General features: G+C 44.4%; 1 protein-coding gene across 3 annotated transcripts in view; it reads left to right on the top strand.

Moving 5' to 3' along the window:
* The first annotated feature begins 5,107 nt into the window (after positions 1-5,107).
* Positions 5,108-19,231, top strand: part of smoc2 (SPARC related modular calcium binding 2) — a 75,992-nt gene continuing 61,868 nt past the window's right edge. Inside the window, exon 1 of one of the 3 annotated variants that reach the window (XM_071379720.1) lies at positions 5,108-5,791. In XM_071379720.1, coding sequence (XP_071235821.1) covers positions 5,717-5,791 — 75 coding nt within the window. In that variant the 5' untranslated portion in view covers positions 5,108-5,716. The remainder of the gene's footprint in view (positions 5,792-19,231) is intronic. The other 2 variants (XM_071379718.1, XM_071379719.1) reach the window with 2 other exon arrangements.

Here is a 19,231-nt window from a genome sequence, read left to right as displayed (position 1 = left end):
GAACTAGGTAAGGGCCAGACAGAGAGTAAAGTCCCGTAGGACTGCGTTTAGGGCAGTCATAGTTGCTGTGTTCCTCCGTCCCGACTCAGGGAGGCGAAGGTAACACCCAGCACAGCCATCCTGACCTCATCGGCAGGGTCCCCATTTACTTGATAGTACCTAGAAAAGGTGCTAGACGATGCCCAACTGGCTGAGGCACACATTTCATTGAGGGGAATTCCCAGGGCCCATGATGTAGCAACTCCTCTAGTAGAATGCCTCACTACAGCAGACGGCAGAGGCCAATGTGAGAGTCTTTATATCGATAGGCTTGTCCTAGAACTCTCTCACCATAGCAAACGAATAGCTGATCAGACTGTCGTATTGCCTGTGTCTGTGTAATGTAAGTGTCCAAGGCCCTCATCAGGCACAGCACACTTGGGGAAAAACACCCAGCTCACCCTCATCCGCGGGAGGGGCATATACAGACAAATGTAAGGCCCGGTTCACATGTTTGTCAGACAGAACCATCGGCAAGAATTAGGGGTTAAGATGGAGGGTGACACTCCTCTTGTCTGGACCCATTGTGAAAAACATTGAGTGCTCACTGAAAAAGCATGAAGTTCACTCACACTCGTATTGGAGGTAATAGCCAACAGGAATGCCCAGCTTCATGGATAAGTGCTCCAAAGACATCAACTCTAGGGGCTTGAGAGCGGCTTAGCAAGAGCTGACAGCACCACGTCAAGGTTCCAACTTGGCACCGAGCGAGCCTTTGCTGGACACAGACATTGAACTCCCTTCATAAATTTGGAGAGCAATGGGTAGCCACCCATGGGTCCGTCTTGGCTGTTGTCATGGCATGCTGAGATAGCGTCTAAACTGTGAAAATGTAAAACTGTTTGCATATGTGACTCCAGTGGAGGCTGCTGAGGGGAGAACGGGTCATAATAATGGCTGGAACGAAACAAATGGATGTATTGATACCATTCCATTGATTCCATTCCAGTCATTACCACGAGCCCATTCTCCCCAATTAAGATGCCACCGACCTCCTGTGTATGACTCTCACACCAGGTACAGAATATGCCCCATCACATTTGATATGATGCATTGGTTGAAGATGCCATGGCGCTCCACAACGTGTTCACCACATTGTCCTGAAGGTCTAGATTGGTCCACTAGAGGCCAAGCCCGTAGCTGGAGGCGGTGCGGGTTCGGATGGCACAGTGTCCCCCAAGCATGAAAGAGCAGGTTGGGCCTCAGGGGCAGCTCCCATGGGGTCCCCGAGAGGAGGGACAACAGGACGCTGAACCATGGTGGTCTCAGCCAGCATGGAGCTATCATGAACAGCTGGTGGCCCATCAAGACAACCCTGTCTAGCGTAGCTGTGATCAGGGATATGGTGGGATCACGTAAAGTGTTGTTGCCGGCCAATCGTGAGCAAGGGAGTCCAGACCCAGAGGGCCTGTAGGGTCCAACATCGAGAACCATCTGGGGCAATGAGTGTTCTCCTGAGAGGCAAACAGATCCACCTGGGCTCTCCCGAACCTGTCCCAAAGCTGTAGCACCAAAGATCTATTCCCCCTCCGGTGGGCCGTCTCTCAAAAGCATGTCTACTGCATTGTTCAGGACCTCGGGGATATGTGCTGCTCGCAGCGATGCTAAGCTGTTCTAGGCCCACAGCAAGAGCTCCCGAAGCATTGGACCAGGAACTGTCCTACCAGGTAGGACTGGAACTGTTGGAGAGCTAGGCAAACCCCCGAGCTCCTGCACATTGACGTGTTGACCATTCCATGGGGGGCTCCAGCGGGCGCTGGCCGTCTGCCTCTTAACACGGCACCCCAACCCAGAGGCATCAGCTCACACAAGTTATCTGAGGTGGACTCTGATCAGGCTCACCCCCTTTAACAGGAAGGAGCTGGATAGCCATTTCGATAGGGTCTTCAAACATGCACTCATCACCAACAGTTGATGGTGTCTGTGTTGGTTTGGGTGCCGGCAGTGGGATTTGAACCATCGCTGGAGTGGCCTGATGGAGAATGCCCAGCGGAACCAACAGTGAAGCCACCATCAGTAGGCCGAAAAACTGTTGGCACTCTAACACCTACATGGCTCGTCCGAGCCGGAAACGGTTGAGCTAGGATATTATTTTGTTACTCTCACCTGAGGGAGACGTGCCCTCATGAGTGCCGAGTCTATGGACATCCCGAGGTAGATCAACTGCTGTGAGGAGGTCAGGTGACTCTTCTCCTTGTTTAGGGTGAGGCCCAGAACTCAAATGTGTTTCAAGAGGGTCTTCATGTCTGTTTTGGCCAGTTCCCTGAGGCCAAAATGTTGTCCCCTGAGGCCAGTGCTGGCAGCAAGTACTTCAGGATGACTGCCGAGTGCCACCTTTCATAGACACAGTCCGCTGCCTGTGGGCAGGGACACCTTGCATTTCTCATCGTGAAACGTCATACTGGAAATGGTTGTTTCTCTCTGTGGGAAGAAGAGAAGTGTAACAGCAAAATTTGGCAACACCGTAAGACCAGCAGTGTAATCTAGTTGTTATGTGAAAAAAAAACATTGAGCACCAACCCAGCTACGCACTGTTTGAAAAAAAGCAGTGCAATGCAGCTGTATTGTGAGTTTACAATGGAAACTAGTATAGTTAACGGCTGTACTGCAAAGTAGTGCAACATAACTATAGTAAACACAGATTCACACTGAATAGAGCTGAAACCCTCACTACAATGTGAGTTTCCAGGGGAAACTAGGATAGTTACGGTCTTAACTGTAAATACAACGGAAAACTAGTAACCCCAGCTACACACTGTGCAAGACCGTAGTGTAATAGCGGAAAGGTGATTTTCCAAGGGAAAACTAGGATAGTCACTGAAATCTGGTATGTAGCCTACCGTAGTAGTGCAACAGAAGAACTATAGTAAACCCAGCTACACACTGTGCAAAAACAAGGTAGTGTAATAGTGCTGTTAGTTTCCAATTAAGGGATAGTTAATGTCTGTACCTTAAAGTAGTGCAACATAAGATGAGATGAGATGTGAGTTTCCATGGGAAACTATGATAGTTACTGTCTGTACTGTAAAATTGTTTAACAGAAAACTGTCACAAACCAGCAACTGTGTGAAAAAACGACATTGTAATCTCACTATGGTGAACATGAACTCATTAAGAACTCATTAACAAAACATTAAGAACACCTGCTCTTTCAATGACAGACTGACCAGGTGAATCCAGATGAGAGCTAGGATCCCTTATTGATGTCACTTATTAAATCCACTTCAATCAGTGTAGATGAAGGGGAGGAGACAGGTTAAAGAGGGATTTTTAAGCCTTCAGACAATTGAGACATGGATTGTGTGTGTGCCATTCAGACGGTGAATGGGCAATGGGCGTATTCATCGTCTCTTCTCTGCCCAGATACTAGTTCAAGTGCACTACATTTGTATAGGCATTGATAGTATACATTCGTATTATTAGATATTATTTTTAAAATATATATGTACATTTGAACTCATGTTGCAATGGTCTGGAAGTCCTCTTTAAAATCAGGTTGTACAGTCAATTTAATTACTTAACTTGCCACCAGGTGGCATGATTGCTTTGGGTAACATTGGGGTAACATTGTTGACATTGTTGCACGGTGACTAGTAACCCTATATCTATGCAGACACATTACCTCTTTAGCCATAACCTCTTTTTTGTTATTATTTATTGTGAGTGGTGTAAATGTTTTAACTTGAATTTTGATTTGCATGACTCTTTCCTGTACTCTGACAGGCCTGTCCACCAGTGGAGGCTGGTGCGAGAAGCAATAGGAGGACGGGCTCATTGTAACGGCTGGAATGGAATAAATGGAACAGAGTGAAATGTGGTTTCCATATGTTTCATGTGTTTGATACCGTTCCTTTTATTCCATTCCAGCCATTACAATGGGCCCGTCCTCCTATAGCTCCTCCCACCAGCCTCCACTGCTGTCCACACAATTTAGGTGTAGGCCTATTTCTGGAGCGCTCCTGAGCCTCGGTCCTTTAATGGCATTAAATAAAAACAAACCCACAGTTTCATATTTTATGGACAATGTTTTATGTTTTTTTGTATTAGGCTATTAAATTACATTTTTGTTTAGCATAATTTTTAAAAGTTTGCCTCAAATGTCACGTAGGCCTGTTAGGCCGAGCCTATTGGCCGTAATCTTCCTTTCGAAATGATCGGTGTGCACTGTGCACTGAGTGTTAAAACTTCGCAAATGTGTCTTTTGCCGAATGCCAACACTATAGGTATGGGCCTACTCGACAGTACATTTTTTGACCACCATATGACATTTTTCTGCACGCCCTCGGACACTGGCCTTCTAAGTCCAGCTAGTGAGATTCCACACCCAATTTCGCAGCCCACTGGACCTTTTGCGGTTTGGGTATAATGTGAGTGAGCTTCCATCCATGGAATCTGGCATGATACTTCAATATTCCTCATACACGGCAGCCCAGCTTGGTCTCATAGACTAGACGTAACATAGTAAATGTAAACCCGAGACACTCAAATTATTAGCTAACCCTAACCCTTTAACCTAACTCCTAATCTAAACCATAACCTTCATACCCTAACCCCTAGCCTAGCTAACATTAGCTAGTATTCGTAACATATCATACGTTTTGCGAATTTGCAACATATTGTATACTTTGCAAATTCGTAACATTAACACAAATTGTAATTCGTAACATATACTAAATGGGTGTCTCGGATTTACATACAGAATAATAGAATTGCTCTGAGACCAGTCTGAGCAGCCTGACCATCTTTTATTTGAGGTGTCAGAGGGCTCATGATGCGGATGACCACGGAGCATTCAAAGGGGTTATGCATCCCTTTCGACATGTGGACCTATCCATATCCCTATCTTTTGCGTGTGCTTGAGCGAGAGAGGTAGAGAGAGAGAGAGAGAGAGAGAAGAGAGAGAGAGAGAGAGAGAGAGAGAGAGAGAGAGAGAGAGAGAGAGAGAGAGAGAGAGAGAGAGAGAGAGAGAGACTGTACACCAGCTCACTATTCGTTTCGGTCTTCTTTCATTACCTTACATACGCATGCGCTAGTCGCTACTCCCTACTCACTACGCCTTTACGCAGTCTGGTCCTCTCTTTACTGAGAGAGGCTCAGAACACAGCAGACGACAAAACAGAAAAGGATTCCCTGTTGTGGTTTAGGAAAAAAAAAAAAAAAAAAAAGAGGGGGAAAGAAAGAAAATAAAACGTTGTTTGCCTTAGCTACCAGCAGCAGAAAGATAACTTCAAAACGTATAGGCTACCTACCTACCGTCAAGGAACTGCCTGCATCCGATAAGGGATCTAGTCCACATACAAGGAGAGGGAGGGGGTGTGGAGAATAGTCGAGAGAGAGACAGAGTGTGTGTGTGTGTGAGAGAGAGAGAGAGCACTGAGGGAGGGAAAAAGGTCAGGACACAGGGGGCATTTCGCACTGTGAGAAATAAGGATAGTATCAGAAGGTTGCAGAAGTAACGGAATTGGCAGAGATAAAAACGTGTGATAAAATAAACGTCTGCCTCACAACTTCTTCACAAAGTCAATTGAAAGGAGTACCTTGTGAATTGAATTGGGCGCATTTTCCCAAGAAAATTATTTGGATACTTAGGACACTGTTGGTTTTGCTGAAGCAGAGACAGTAGGCTGGAGGCTTCACTTTGGATCGTGCGTAATTTTCATTGAGAGCCACCATCAGGATGCGCGTCTGCCTGCTTTTGGTCCTTCTCTGCCTCCTTTGCGCCGGGCACGCTCAGAAGTTCTCCGCTCTCACGGTAGGATACTATAGTATACATATTGCCAGAATACTCAGACTTTTTGCAGTCGAGCATTTGTCATGCTTTTCTATTGGTTTATTTTGGATATAGCCTTCTTACGCGAAGAATGCACGCTTGGAGCAATGGCTTTATGTGATGGCAATTAAGAAAATAAAGGTTTTTCACCAGTTTACGAGCCGCGAGGGATAACATATGGTTCGGATTCTCCACTTGCATCTTTTTGAACCCATAAACATAGCCTATTGATTGATTTAAGTGTTGATTTATCTGGGACAATATATTTTTTTCATTTTTGTATTTCTTTATTTAGGCCTGTTAATCTATCTATTTATTTATATTTAATATTTTTTTATATTTCTATTTCTTTCCTATTCATTTTTATTTTTTTTACTTAAAACTTAAATGATAGCACCATTCATGTAAGGTCCCTCTTTGATGTAAGGTCCCTCTTCATTACCGTGCCAAATCATGTCCAAATCATCCTAAAGTATGACAAAAATGATAGTGTAACTCAATGAAGTAACTTGTAGATGACTTGGACATTTTTTGGAAAATCTACTTTAGGTACTATTGACTTGCATTGGATTGATGAAATCAATCAACTTACCTTGTTTCGTTAGAGTCAGTTAGATAATGTAGAGGAGACAGATAACATGTTTAGTTGAGCAAGGGAGGAACAAACTACATTGTAAAAATTGTTATTTTTGATACGAAAGAAGATTAGCTGTGTGTCTGAATACGCTAAATACCGGAACATTGCATATTGTATATTAATTAAAACATAGTGTGGTGGCGGTTTTGATTATTATTTAATTTTTTACCAGAGCAGTGTTCTCAAGCGTTATGAATGTTAGGAGGTACACCATATATTGACTTGTCCACATGAGTCCATCATTCTAAAATCCGTTTTAGTGAAAAATATCTGGTTATGAGAGTCCATTGTGAAAGCTGGATGTACTGCTAACACCTATAGCTAATTTAATGTTATGACTTTCAAAGGTCTGAAATAATTTAGAGAATTATTCAGTTGAGCCTTATTGGATCTTTGGGGGAATTTTGTCTGTAACAATGGCATTTTTCGAAGCATTTTTTTGTGCAAACGCTGCTGCTTCGTGGAACTCCCTGTCAGCGAAGTCTTTCGTCCTTGCGCGCCTGTGCGCTCTCATTGCGAGTGTAAACACATTGGCTAGGGAATAGCTGGCTGGTTGCTTGGCGGGGAAACTCGTTTAAACCTGTTTGAAGGATGATATAAAGTATGTAGGCTAAAAACAGCATCATAGTCTTGTAGCCTTATTATAGTGATATTTCGCATGTGCTGCATTCGTTGCTTTCTAGCAAACTAATGAATAAAACAGGGTTGGGCAAATAAGTTGAAAAATGTCATCCATAAGCCTACTAATACATTCATTAATAAATAATTTAAAAAACATGCACATATTCAATATAAGAAACAGACAAACTGAAAGAAAAGTTATTTTAACCTTGTATTAATTCATTTTCTTTCAATATGCTCTATAGAATCTAATTATCAATATAATAAAACTAGGCCTATGATATTTTCTTGAAAATGAGGCCTCAAACATAATTGGCTTTATGGCGCTGTGCAAGGCGCTGTGCAGATTCATTCACATCCAGCACATTATGATTCGTTTTTTAGGACATTATGATTCGTTTTTTAGGATAGGCTAATTATTAGAGATTTTGTACCGCTTTTTATCAACAGCACACCAAATCTTTACATCTATTTGAGGAATATTAGGCTATAGTGATGTCACCAATAGCCTATGTAAAGTCTGTATCATTAGGCTACCAGTTGCATTTTTGAGATTTGAAAAGGAGACAGAAATGTGACTGACCTACACTGTACAGGTAGGAAAGTGTCCAGACAATTGTGAGCTGATTGACCATTAGGCTAGGTGTGAATGTTCTGAAGCTTAATTCTAATCCATCATGAATACAACAGAAACCCATCGATCCCTTATGAGCCATCAGCGGGACAAAAGTATTGCTCAGTCTACGAGATGGTTCGCTAAAAATGGCAGCACCATTTTATCAAATGTTCATGTTGAGATTTTACAGTTTTCATGAGCATACAAATCCAAAATGATGTATGCGATTGCAAAATCGAATGCTTCTAACCGAGAGTCACCAACTTGCGTGGTACTTCAATATGCACAATATGACTACTTGTTGGATGCTCATTTGGTATCCATGTGTTTAGTTAAGCCTAGTGATATTGTCAACCATCATCAGCTGATCCAGATTTTTTCTTCTTCTGAATGACAGTCAAGTGACAAACAGCTGTTGGGATATAGCACGGGGTGCAAAAACAGCCAAAGTGTGGCAAAACAGTGTTCGGAAGAATGTCCAGAATACTTAGGTGTCTAGTTCGCCGCGCCAATGAAGACTGTTGCGATCAAAGTTGGATCCAATCCAATACCCCTACATTTATGTTGATTATCTGCTATTGTCAGATTGATTTACAGCGGGGTCTAGAAGATTTAACAGAGAAAGCATCAAGGTCTAGGCTACACCCAATTGCGTAGGATGATCATAGAGGCTATTGTTACTTTGTGTCTCTAAAATCACAATGTTTCCATTTCTATTTTCATGTGACAAAGAGTCTTCTTTAAATTGAAACGACCTTAGCCCTGCCTTTTACCTGATCAAATATGAACTGTTTATTGTCATACATTTGGTGCCTATGCTACAAAATATAATATTCTGCCCATATGAACAAATGTATTTTTGGCCATAGCCTAAGGAATGAATAGTAACATGATTGAATGAATAGTAGCAAACAGACACAACATTGTTTCAAATTCTTTAATAAAAGACACATAAACAGCTTGCGTCACAGCTTGCTTCACAGTTTCCTCGCCACATAGGCCTACAAGGAAACTCAATGTATCTCGACGAGTTCCTGGGGGTCTGTACGCAGCATAGTACCTTCCACCAAAAGTTTTGCTCCCCAAAAAGACACGTAAGAGGAATTTCTGCGTGCATGTATTCCGTCTGGCTAAGTGGCTTGACAGAATCTCTGGGTGCATTCTGTCTGGCCTAGAAGTGGCATCTGGGCGCATGTACTCTGTCTGACCTGATATAATCTCTAGGTGCCATCTCCCTGGGTTTGTAGGGTCTGACAGCTCCAGATGGCAGGAGTGGAGTGATTATCTCTGCTAGCATGTCTCTGTGATGCTGATGTGCCTGTTAGCAGCCTGCTCATTGCTCCAGTGCCTGGTCTGCCCAGTGATCCTCTCCAGTTTTGTTGTGCTAGTCACCCAGACTAGCCAACCATGACTCTATCCAACATCCAACAGCACTGATGACAATGCACTCTTTGGGGATGGGCTCTATGCCTCTCTGCTTTGACTGCCTTACCAGCGCATTTACATTCACACAGCACTTGTCATTGTTACCACAGGCGAAGCACAGGCCAGTGTCATTTCATCCCCCTCTAGATCTGAGTAATGGTCTGAAGCACCATGCACACAAGGCTTCTGGTGAACTCTAAAAAAAACTTACTTACATGTTCATTGCATCATAACCCAGCAGGGTAAACCCAACAACACTTCTGTGCCCATTCCATATTACCCATCAGCCCTTGCATGCTTATGAGGAGAAGAGAGGCAAGAGCAAATTTTTGTGTGGATGGAGTTTCTTTTTACGACAGTAATCAAGTGTGCGCACAGTGCTCACTTCTGCTCAGGTAGGAATAATAGAAAGTTGTAGAGACTGGAGGCCGAAGTGGCTGCCGAGGAATGCGCAGTGTCAGAGCCTTGCCTCTGTGATTTAGAGGTTGATGTGGCAGCCGCCGCCCTTAGCGCCACTATTTATGGGCTGTGCGAGGATGCCTAAATATCCAATGGGAAACAAATGGCTATGGGTTGTTAACCTGGAGGTGAGGGGTCAGAGAAGCTCTCTCCTCTGCCTGCACATGGCATTTTGGAATGTGGGAGGAAGCATTGCATTGTGCAGATGCACCTCTCGCTCTGCATTCTCACACACACTGTGATATACAGTTGAAATCAGAAGTTTACATACACTTAGGTTGGAGTCATTAAAACGCGTTTTTCAACCACTCCACAAATTTCTTGTTAACAAACTATAGCTTTGGCAAGTTGGTTAGGATATATACTTTCTGCATGACACAAGTCATTTTTTCAACAATTGTTTACAGACAGATTATTTCACTTATAATTCACTGTATCACAATTCCAGTGGGTCAGAGGTTTACATACACTAAGATGGCTGTGTCTTTAAACAGCTTGGAAAATTCCAGAAAATGTTGTCATAGTTTAGAAGCTTCTGATAGGCTAATTGACATCATTTGAGTCATTTGGAGGTGTACCTGTGGATGTATTTCAAGGCCTACCTTCAAACTCCGTACCTCTTTGCTTGACATCATGGGAAAATCAAAGGAAATCAGCCAAGACCTACGAAAAAAATGGTGGACCTCCACAAGTTTAGTTAACCATTGGTAGCAATTTCCAAATACCTGAAGGTAATACAAAATTCAAAAGGCACTCGCACATCTGAGCAATCTTTTTTTGCAGGTGCATGTCAACAGTTGAACAAAATGAAGGAAAAAGGAAACCGTACACTGCTCTTGATAGTATCACTGATATTTAATAAGCTTACTTATCGGCCTCACGGCCTTCGTCAGAGCTTTTGTGAATTTAAAAAAAATGTGCACCCTTATGTAGACCTAGCCCCACCCACATCCGTTCCACACATCGAAAGGGGTTGGAGGCAAAGGAAAAACAAATAAGTGCTACCAAATATAAAAGCCTGAAGGTACCATGTTCATCTGGACAAACAATAGTACGCAAGTATAAACACCATGGGAGAACGCAGCCGTCATACTGCTCGGGAAAGAGACGTGTTTTGTCTCCTAGAGATGAACGTACTTTGGTGCGAAAAGTGCAAATCAATCCCAGAACAACAGTAAAGGACCTTGTGAAAATGCTGCAGGAAACAGGTACAAAGGTATCTATATAAACAGTAAAAGGAGTCCTATATTGACATAGCCTGAAAGGCCGCTCAGCAAGGAAGAAGCCACTGCTCCAAAATCGCCATAAAAAAAGCCAGACTACGGTTTGCAACTGCACATGGGGACAAAGATCGTACTTTTTGGAGAAATGTCCTCTGGTCTGATGAAACAAAAATAGAACTGTTTGGCCATAATGACCATTATGTTTGGAAGAAAAAGGGGGATGCTTGCAAGCCGAAGAACACCATCCCAACCGTGAAGCACGGGGGTGGCAGCATCATGTTGTGGGGGTGCTTTGCTGCAGGAGGGACTGGTGCACTTCACAAAACAGATGGAATCATGAGGTTGGAAAATTATCTGGATATATTGAAGCAACATCTCAAGACATCAATCAGGAAGTAAAAGCTTGGTCGCAAATGGGTCTTCCAAATGGACAATGACCCCAAGCATACTTCCAAAGTTTTGGCAAAATGGCTTAAGGACAACAAAGTCAAGGTATTGGTGTGGCCATCACAAAGCCCTGACCTCAATCCAATAGAAAATTTGTGGGCAGAACTGAAAAAGCGTGTGCGAGCAAGGAGGCCTACAAACCTGACTCAGTTACACCAGCTCTGTCAGGAGGGATATGCCAAAATTCACCCAACTTATTGGGGAAAGCTTGTGGAAGGCTACCCGAAACATTTGACCCAAGTTAAACATTTTAAAGGCAATTCTACCAAATACTAATTGAGTGTATGTAAACTTCTGTTCCACTGGGAATGTGATGAAAGAAATAATAGCTGAAATAAATCATTATGTCTCCTATTATTCTGACATTTCACATTCCTAAAACAAAGTGGTGATCCTAACTGACCTAATACAGGGAATTTTTACTAGGATTAAATGTCAGGAATTGTGAAAAACTGAGTTTAAATATATTTGGCTAAGGTGCATATAAACTTCCGACTTCAACTGTTCGCATAGACTAGCCGCGCACAAACACATACATTGATTAGTTACTTTCAGAGATCATATCTTATTATTTAACATTGTTTTAGGTTTTTGATTATTAGGCATTTTATCCCACTTTGACAGCCATTGTTGTGCACTGTGCTCAATCCACTAACAGTAGCCTAAGTGGAGGTAGAGCTGCAAGCATTGTAGGATGCTGCATTTGCCTTTGTCATTAAGGGTTGTGTGCATGACTTTGGCGATGGTGGGAATGAGTTGTCTCATCTTTGAACATCAATTTGCACAACAGTTTTGATAAACCAGATACCTGCTTTTTTGTGAGAATCATAGCTTCTTTTGGGTAATACTACTAAGCCTCTGAATATTTTTTTTTACAGTGTGTTAATTTAAGTCGCAATTTGCCACACTCGTAGTGTTAGGGACCCGACACTCTTGGGGTGTTCGTTTTTCAACACTTTGAAAAGTATTATTTTAAAAACCTTTCTGTCAGTTACATATACACACTAAGAAAGTGTTACAATTAACACTGTGGTTGTTAAAATTCTGATCTCAAATTTGCTGTGTGGGCACGGTGCAGGGGCATGCTCGGGATATGACTATAACAATGAGACAACTTCTACTATGTAGTAAACTATTGCAACACAAAACATTCCCTGGTATGCATATATAATCTACTGGACTCAAGTTGATGGCTGAGTCTCAGAATTACATTTTATTGGTGAACCGTCATAATAGGCCCCTTAGAAAACATAACTGATATTGTATTTAGGCTATATTTGGTCACACAAACAATAACTCATTCATTAAATTAAGCCTTCATAAACCCTTTATAAGGCCTACATAGATGCTTCACATGGTTAATACATGTAAGGAACTTTGTGAGACAAAAGATATAACATGGAATGTTGTGGTGTTAGTTTGTGGTCTGGTGAGACAGAGTGGCTTTAATGTTTTGCCTCAGGAGAAATTGATTAACCTGAAGACTTTTGGAGTTCATTTTAAGTTAGTCAACTTCGGTAAAATACTATGGGAGTCGCACACTCGCGACTTCAGTTGAAGTATCTACAATCACGCCCGACAAGAAGAAGGAAATCTGCACCTTGCTGGGAGCCCCGCCTTCCACAGCTGATAAGCTTGAGGCTCGGATTCATTCCTTCAATTATTCTGTTCTTCACCTCGGTGTGAAACAGAACGATTCACGCTACTAAACAAACAATTGTAACACAAAACTGTCTTACATTGTGTCAACTTAACTGTCCCTTAGTGGTAGAGCATGCCACTCCCTGGACTTTGTGTGCTGAATTTGGTATGGTTCTCATAAGTTTCCTAATCACAAACAATTAGTTATTCTTTGAATAGTTTGGCCTGGCTATAGCAGTAAGTAAGATGGCCTCCGGCGCCGAAAAGAGATGGCTGCCTCGCTTCGTGTTCCTTGGGAAATATGCAGTATTTTGTTTTTTTACGTGTTATTTCTTACATCGGTACCCCGGGTAATCTTAGGTTTCATTACATACAGTCGGGAGGAACTACTGAACATACGATTAACGTCAACTCATCATCGTTCCTACCAGGAATATGACTTTCCCGAAACGGATCCAGTGTTTTGCCTTCCACACAATACAATGGATCTGATCCCAGCCGGCGACCCTGTGCGACGCCGAAAAAGGGGAAAACGTGGCGGTCTCGTGGTCAGGCTTCGGAGACGGGCACATCGCGCTCCACTCCCTAGCATACTACTCGCCAATGTCCAGTCTCTTGACAATAAGGTTGATGAAATCCGAGCACGGGTAGCATTCCAGAGAGACATCAGGGATTGCAACGTGCTCTGCTTCACGGAAACATGGCTAACTCAAGGGACGCTAACGGAGTCGGTGCAGCCAGCTGGTTTCTTCATGCATCGCGCCGACAGAAACAAACATCTTTCCGGTAAGAAGAGGGGCGGGGGGGTATGCCTTATGATTAACGAGAAGTGGTGTGATCATCATAACAACACACAAGAACTCAAGTCGTTCTGTTCACCTGATCTAGAACTCCTCACAATCAAATGTCGACCGCATTATCTACCAAGGGAATTCTCGTCAATCATAATCACAGCCGTATACATTCCCCCCCAAGCAGACACATCGATGGCCCTGAACGAACTTTATCTGACTCTTTGTAAACTGGAAACCACACACCCTGAGGCTGCATTCATCGTAGCTGGGGATTTTAACAAGGCTAATCTAAAAACAAAACTCCCTAAATTCTATCAGCATATCGATTGTGCTACCAGGGCTGGAAAAACACTAGACCATTGTTATACTAATTTCCGCGACGCTTATAAGGCCCTCCCCCGCCCCCCTTTCGGAAAAGCTGACCACGACTCCATTTTGTTGATTCCAGCCTACAAACAAAAACTCAAACAACAAGCTCCCGCGCTCAGGTCTGTTCAACGCTGGTCCGACCAATCTGAATCCACGCTTCAAGACTGCTTCGATCACGCGGATTGGAATATGTTCCGCATCGCGTCCAACAACAATATTGACGAATATGCTGATTCGGTGAGCGAGTTCATTAGGAAGTGCATTGACAATGTCGTACCCACAGCAACGATAAAAACATTCCCAAACCAGAAACCGTGGATTGACGGCAGCATTCGCGTGAAACTGAAAGCGCGAACCACTGCTTTTAACCAGGGCAAGGTGACCGGAAGCATGACCGAATACAAACAGTGTAGCTATTCTCTCCGCAAGGCAATCAAACAGGCTAAGTCTCAGTACAGAGACAAAATCGAGTCGAAATTCAACAGCTCAGACACAAGAGGTATGTGGCAGGGTCTACAGTCAATCACGGATTTCAAAAAGAAAACCAGCCCCGTCGAGGACCAGGATGTCTTGCTCCCAGACAGGCTAAACAACTTTTTTGCCCGCTTTGAGGACAATACAGTGCCACTGACACGGCCCCCTACCAAAACCTGCGGGCTCTCCTTCACTGCAGCCGAGGTGAGTAAAACATTTAAACGTGTTAACCCTCGCAAGGCTGCAGGCCCAGACGGCATTCCCAGCCGCGTCCTCAGAGCATGCGCAGACCAGCTGGCTGGTGTGTTTACGGACATATTCAATCAATCCTTATCCCAGTCTGCTGTTCCCACATGCTTCAAGAGGGCCACCATTGTTCCTGTTCCCAAGAAAGCTAAGGTAACTGAGCTAAACGACTACCGCCCCGTAGCACTCACTTCCGTCATCATGAAGTGCTTTGAGAGACTAGTCAAGGACCATATCACCTCCACCCTACCGGACACCCTAGACCCACTCCAATTTGCTTACCGACCCAATAGGTCCACAGACGACGCAATCGCAACCACACTGCACACTGCCCTAACCCATCTGGACAAGAGGAATACCCATGTGAGAATGCTGTTCATCGATTACAGCTCAGCATTTAACACCATAGTACCCTCCAAACTCGTCATCAAGCTCGAGACCCTGGGTCTCGACCCCGCCCTGTGCAACTGGGTCCTGGACTTCCTGACGGGCCGCCCCCAGGTGGTGAGGGTAGGTAACAACATCTCCACCCCGCTGATCCTCAACACTGGGGCCCCACAAGGGTGCGTTCTGAGCCCTCTCCTGTACTCCCTGTTCACCCACGACTGCGTGGCCATCTTTATGTCCCTCCAACTCAATCATCAAGTTTGCGGATGACACTACAGTGGTAGGCTTGATCACCAACAACGACGAGACGGCCTACAGGGAGGAGGTGAGGGCCCTCGGAGTGTGGTGTCAGGAAAATAACCTCATACTCAACGTCAACAAAACAAAGGAGATGATTGTGGACTTCAGGAAACAGCAGAGGGAGCACCCCCCTATCCACATCGACGGGTCAGTAGTGGAGAAGGTGGAAAGTTTTAAGTTCCTCGGTGTACACATCACGGACAAACTGAACTGGTCCACCCACACAGACAGCGTTGTGAAGAAGGCGCAGCAGCGCCTCTTCAACCTCAGGAGGCTGAAGAAATTCGGCTTGTCACCAAAAGCACTCACAAACTTCTACAGATGCACAATCGAGAGCATCCTGTCGGGCTGTATCACCGCCTGGTACGGCAACTGCTCCGCCCACAACCGTAAGGCTCTCCAGAGGGTAGTGAGGTCTGCAGAACGCATCACCAGGGGCAAACTACCTGCCCTCCAGGACACCTACACCACCCGATGTCACAGGAAGGCCATAAAGATCATCAAGGACAACAACCACCCAAGCCACTGCCTGTTCACCCCGCTATCATCCAGAAGGCGAGGTCAGTACAGGTGCATCAAAGCAGGGACCGAGAGACTGAAAAACAGCTTCTATCTCAAGGCCATCAGACTGTTAAACAGCCACCACTAACATTTAGCGGCCGCTGCCAACATACTGACCCAACTCCAGCCACTTTAAAAATGGGAATTGATGGAAATTATGTAAAAATGTACCACTAGCCACTTTAAGCAATGCCACTTAATACAATGTTTACATACCCTACATTACCCATCTCATATGTATATATACTGTACTCTATATCATCTACTGCATCTTGCCATCTTTATGCAATACATGTACCACTAGCCACTTTAAACTATGCCACTTATGTTTACATACCCTACAGTACTCATCTCATATGTATATACCGTACTCTATACCATCTACTGCATCTGCCATGCCGTTCTGTACCACCACTCATTCATATATCTTTATGTACATATTCTTTATCCCTTTACACTTGTGTGTGTGTGTAAGGTAGTAGTGTGGAATTGTTAGGTTAGATTACTGTTGGTTATTACTGCATTGTCGGAACTAGAAGCACAAGCATTTCGCTACACTCGCATTAACATCTGCTAACCATGTGTATGTGACTAATAAAATTTGATTTGATTTGATTTGATTTTAACGCGTCCAAAACAACTAAGGCTAACAAGCCGGTTCGGGTTCGTGACCATGCACAAATTAATTAAAAGATAATCACGTTTGTTGTCTTGTATGTCTTGTCTCGATGCATGCTCAGGCTGCCCTCGCTCGAATCAGTTTGTACATGAGACTAGGGGACGGCTGGCACTGTTCCCCTACTTGTCCACAGCGCAGGTTCTCTTGACAATCGTGTGACATTATTTAGGGGGCTTTGGTGTTTCCGATAGCGACTTTTCCTTGGTCGGGTCGAATGTCTCCCGGCTCGCCGGTTATGGGAGGCTACTTGAAGAGAGAGGGCGACCAAGTTCTGCTGCTTGTGTCTGCCTTGGTTAAGAACCGCTTGCCTCTCTTCCTAGAAGGCTCAAGGTCCCACCTCAGTGATTCGGTCCTATGTAGATTTTTGAGATCAGGCTAGCTAACAATCGCTGCAAAGCAAGCTAGCCAGGTTAGCTAACTTGCAGAGGCGAGCTAGCTACTGTCAGCTATTCCGGCTTCCTAACGGTGGAATTGCTTGGGTAGCTCTCTTATTTAGTATACGTAGCTAGCGTTAAGTTTCTTGGTTATTCTAAACGGATTGTGCTGCGGTCCAAGAGGCTAGCTAAACTAGAAGCCTCATCATGGTTAAAGTCGGTTAGCATGCTAAACTTCTGTCAAATTAAGCTTACTAGCTTTCCCTCAGCATTTAGGCAATCACATTCCTATTTACAATTTTCCTGGAGTTGGAGGGAGTGGAGGAAGTGGGGCTTGCGGGCACCTCCGATGAGAAAGCAGCCTCCGAGCACTTGGCTCGGGTAACCCTCGGAGCAAGGGACCTTAGCACAGGTCTGAGTGACTGGTGAGCCCCCGCACAAAAACATTACTGTGACATCAGTGCCTCCACGTATGGTTACGGCCAAACAGGGTGCTACGTCAACCATTGCCGGAGCCCCTGTGTCCATAAGGGGCCGGGCTTCATCCAGGCTATACAGTCTCATGGAAACACAACTTAGTTTGGAAGCTTGTCCGTGTTTAAAGCCCCCTGATACTCCCCGTTCCATGGTGTTCACCTGGTTCAAAGGGTATATCAATCTCCCAGGGTGAGAGTAATAAATTGGGAGATTCGCTCTCTGTCCACAAGGGGGCACTCCTCCCCATAGGTGGCTCATTACTGAGATTAATAGCTGATTCGTGCCTGTAGCTCACTAGTCCCTATTAGGTGCTTAGTGATACAAGTAATGGGTTGTATAGGCGATTGGTTTCATTCCTGGGAATTAGAAAGAGGACAGACAGCTTTTTCAGAGCTGTATGTCCCTTTTCCAGCTGTGTTACAAGGTGATGTGACACTGGTACCTATGACTGGTGGGTATGATAACCTTCCTTTGACTGGTGGGTATGATAACCTTCAGCGCTGGGTGCCAGCCGGTTACCGGGACGCATCTTACCGCCTAAACCGAGGGGCACTGCCAGTCGGGGTACGTCACTGATTGCTGGTGCCCCAAAACCCAGAGTGGACTGGGCTTCAGGAAAACCTTAGTGCATAACACAGTTGTCAACCTAAAGTTCCACAGTGTTCACGGGTGACAAAAGTGTTGCAGCTGCAAGTCTCTTAGGGTATGTCTCTATAAGCTTGCCACATCGAGCCACTGGAATTTTTTGACATTCTTCAAGGTAAAACTGCTCCAGCTCCTTCAAGTTGGATGGGTTCTACTGGTGTACAGCAATCTTTAAGTCATACCACAGATTCTCAATTGGATTGAGGTCTGGGCTTTGACTAGGCCATTCCAAGACAATTAAATGTTTCCCCTTACACCACTCGAGTGTTGCTTTAGCAGTATGCTTAGGGTCATTGTCCTGCTGGAAGGTGAACCTCTGTCTCAGTCTCAAATCTCTGGAAGACTGAAACAGGTTTCCCTCAAGAATTTCCATGTATTTAGCACCATCCATCATTCCTTCAATTCTGACCGATGTCCCAGTCCCTGCCGATGAAAAACATCCTCACAGCATGATGCTGCCACCACCATGCTTCACTGTGGGGATGGTATTCTCGGGGTGATGGGGGGTGTTGGGTTTGCGCCAGACATAGCATTTTCCTTTATGGCCAAAAAGCTACATTTTAGTGTCATCTGACCAGAATACCTTCTTCCATATGTTTGGGGTGTCTCCAACATGCCTTTTGGCGAACACCAAATGTGTTTGCTTATTTTTTTCTTTAAGAATGACTTTTTGTTCTGGCCACTCTTCCGTAAAGGCCAGCTCTGTGGAGTGTACGGCTTAAAGTGGTCCTATGGACAGATACTCCAATCTCTGCTGTGGAGCTTTGCAGCTCCTTCAGGGTTATCTTTAGTCTCTTTGTTGCCTCTCTGATTAATGCCCTCCTTGCCTGGTCCGTGAGTTTTGGTGGGCGGCCCTCTCTTGGCAGGTTTGTTGTGGTGCCATATTCTTTCAATTTGTTATTAATGGATTGAATGGTGCTCTGTGAGATGTTCAAGTTTCAGATATGTTTATATACCTCAACCCTGATCTGTACTTCTCCAAAACTTTGTCCCTGGACTGTTTGGAGAGCTCCTTTGTCTTCATGGTGCCACTTGCTTGGTGGTGCC

Source organism: Salvelinus alpinus, chromosome 32 (assembly GCF_045679555.1).
Source record: "Salvelinus alpinus chromosome 32, SLU_Salpinus.1, whole genome shotgun sequence".
In the NCBI taxonomy this organism is placed as follows: Eukaryota; Metazoa; Chordata; class Actinopteri; order Salmoniformes; family Salmonidae; genus Salvelinus; species Salvelinus alpinus.
This window is presented reverse-complemented; position numbering and strand designations above follow the sequence as displayed.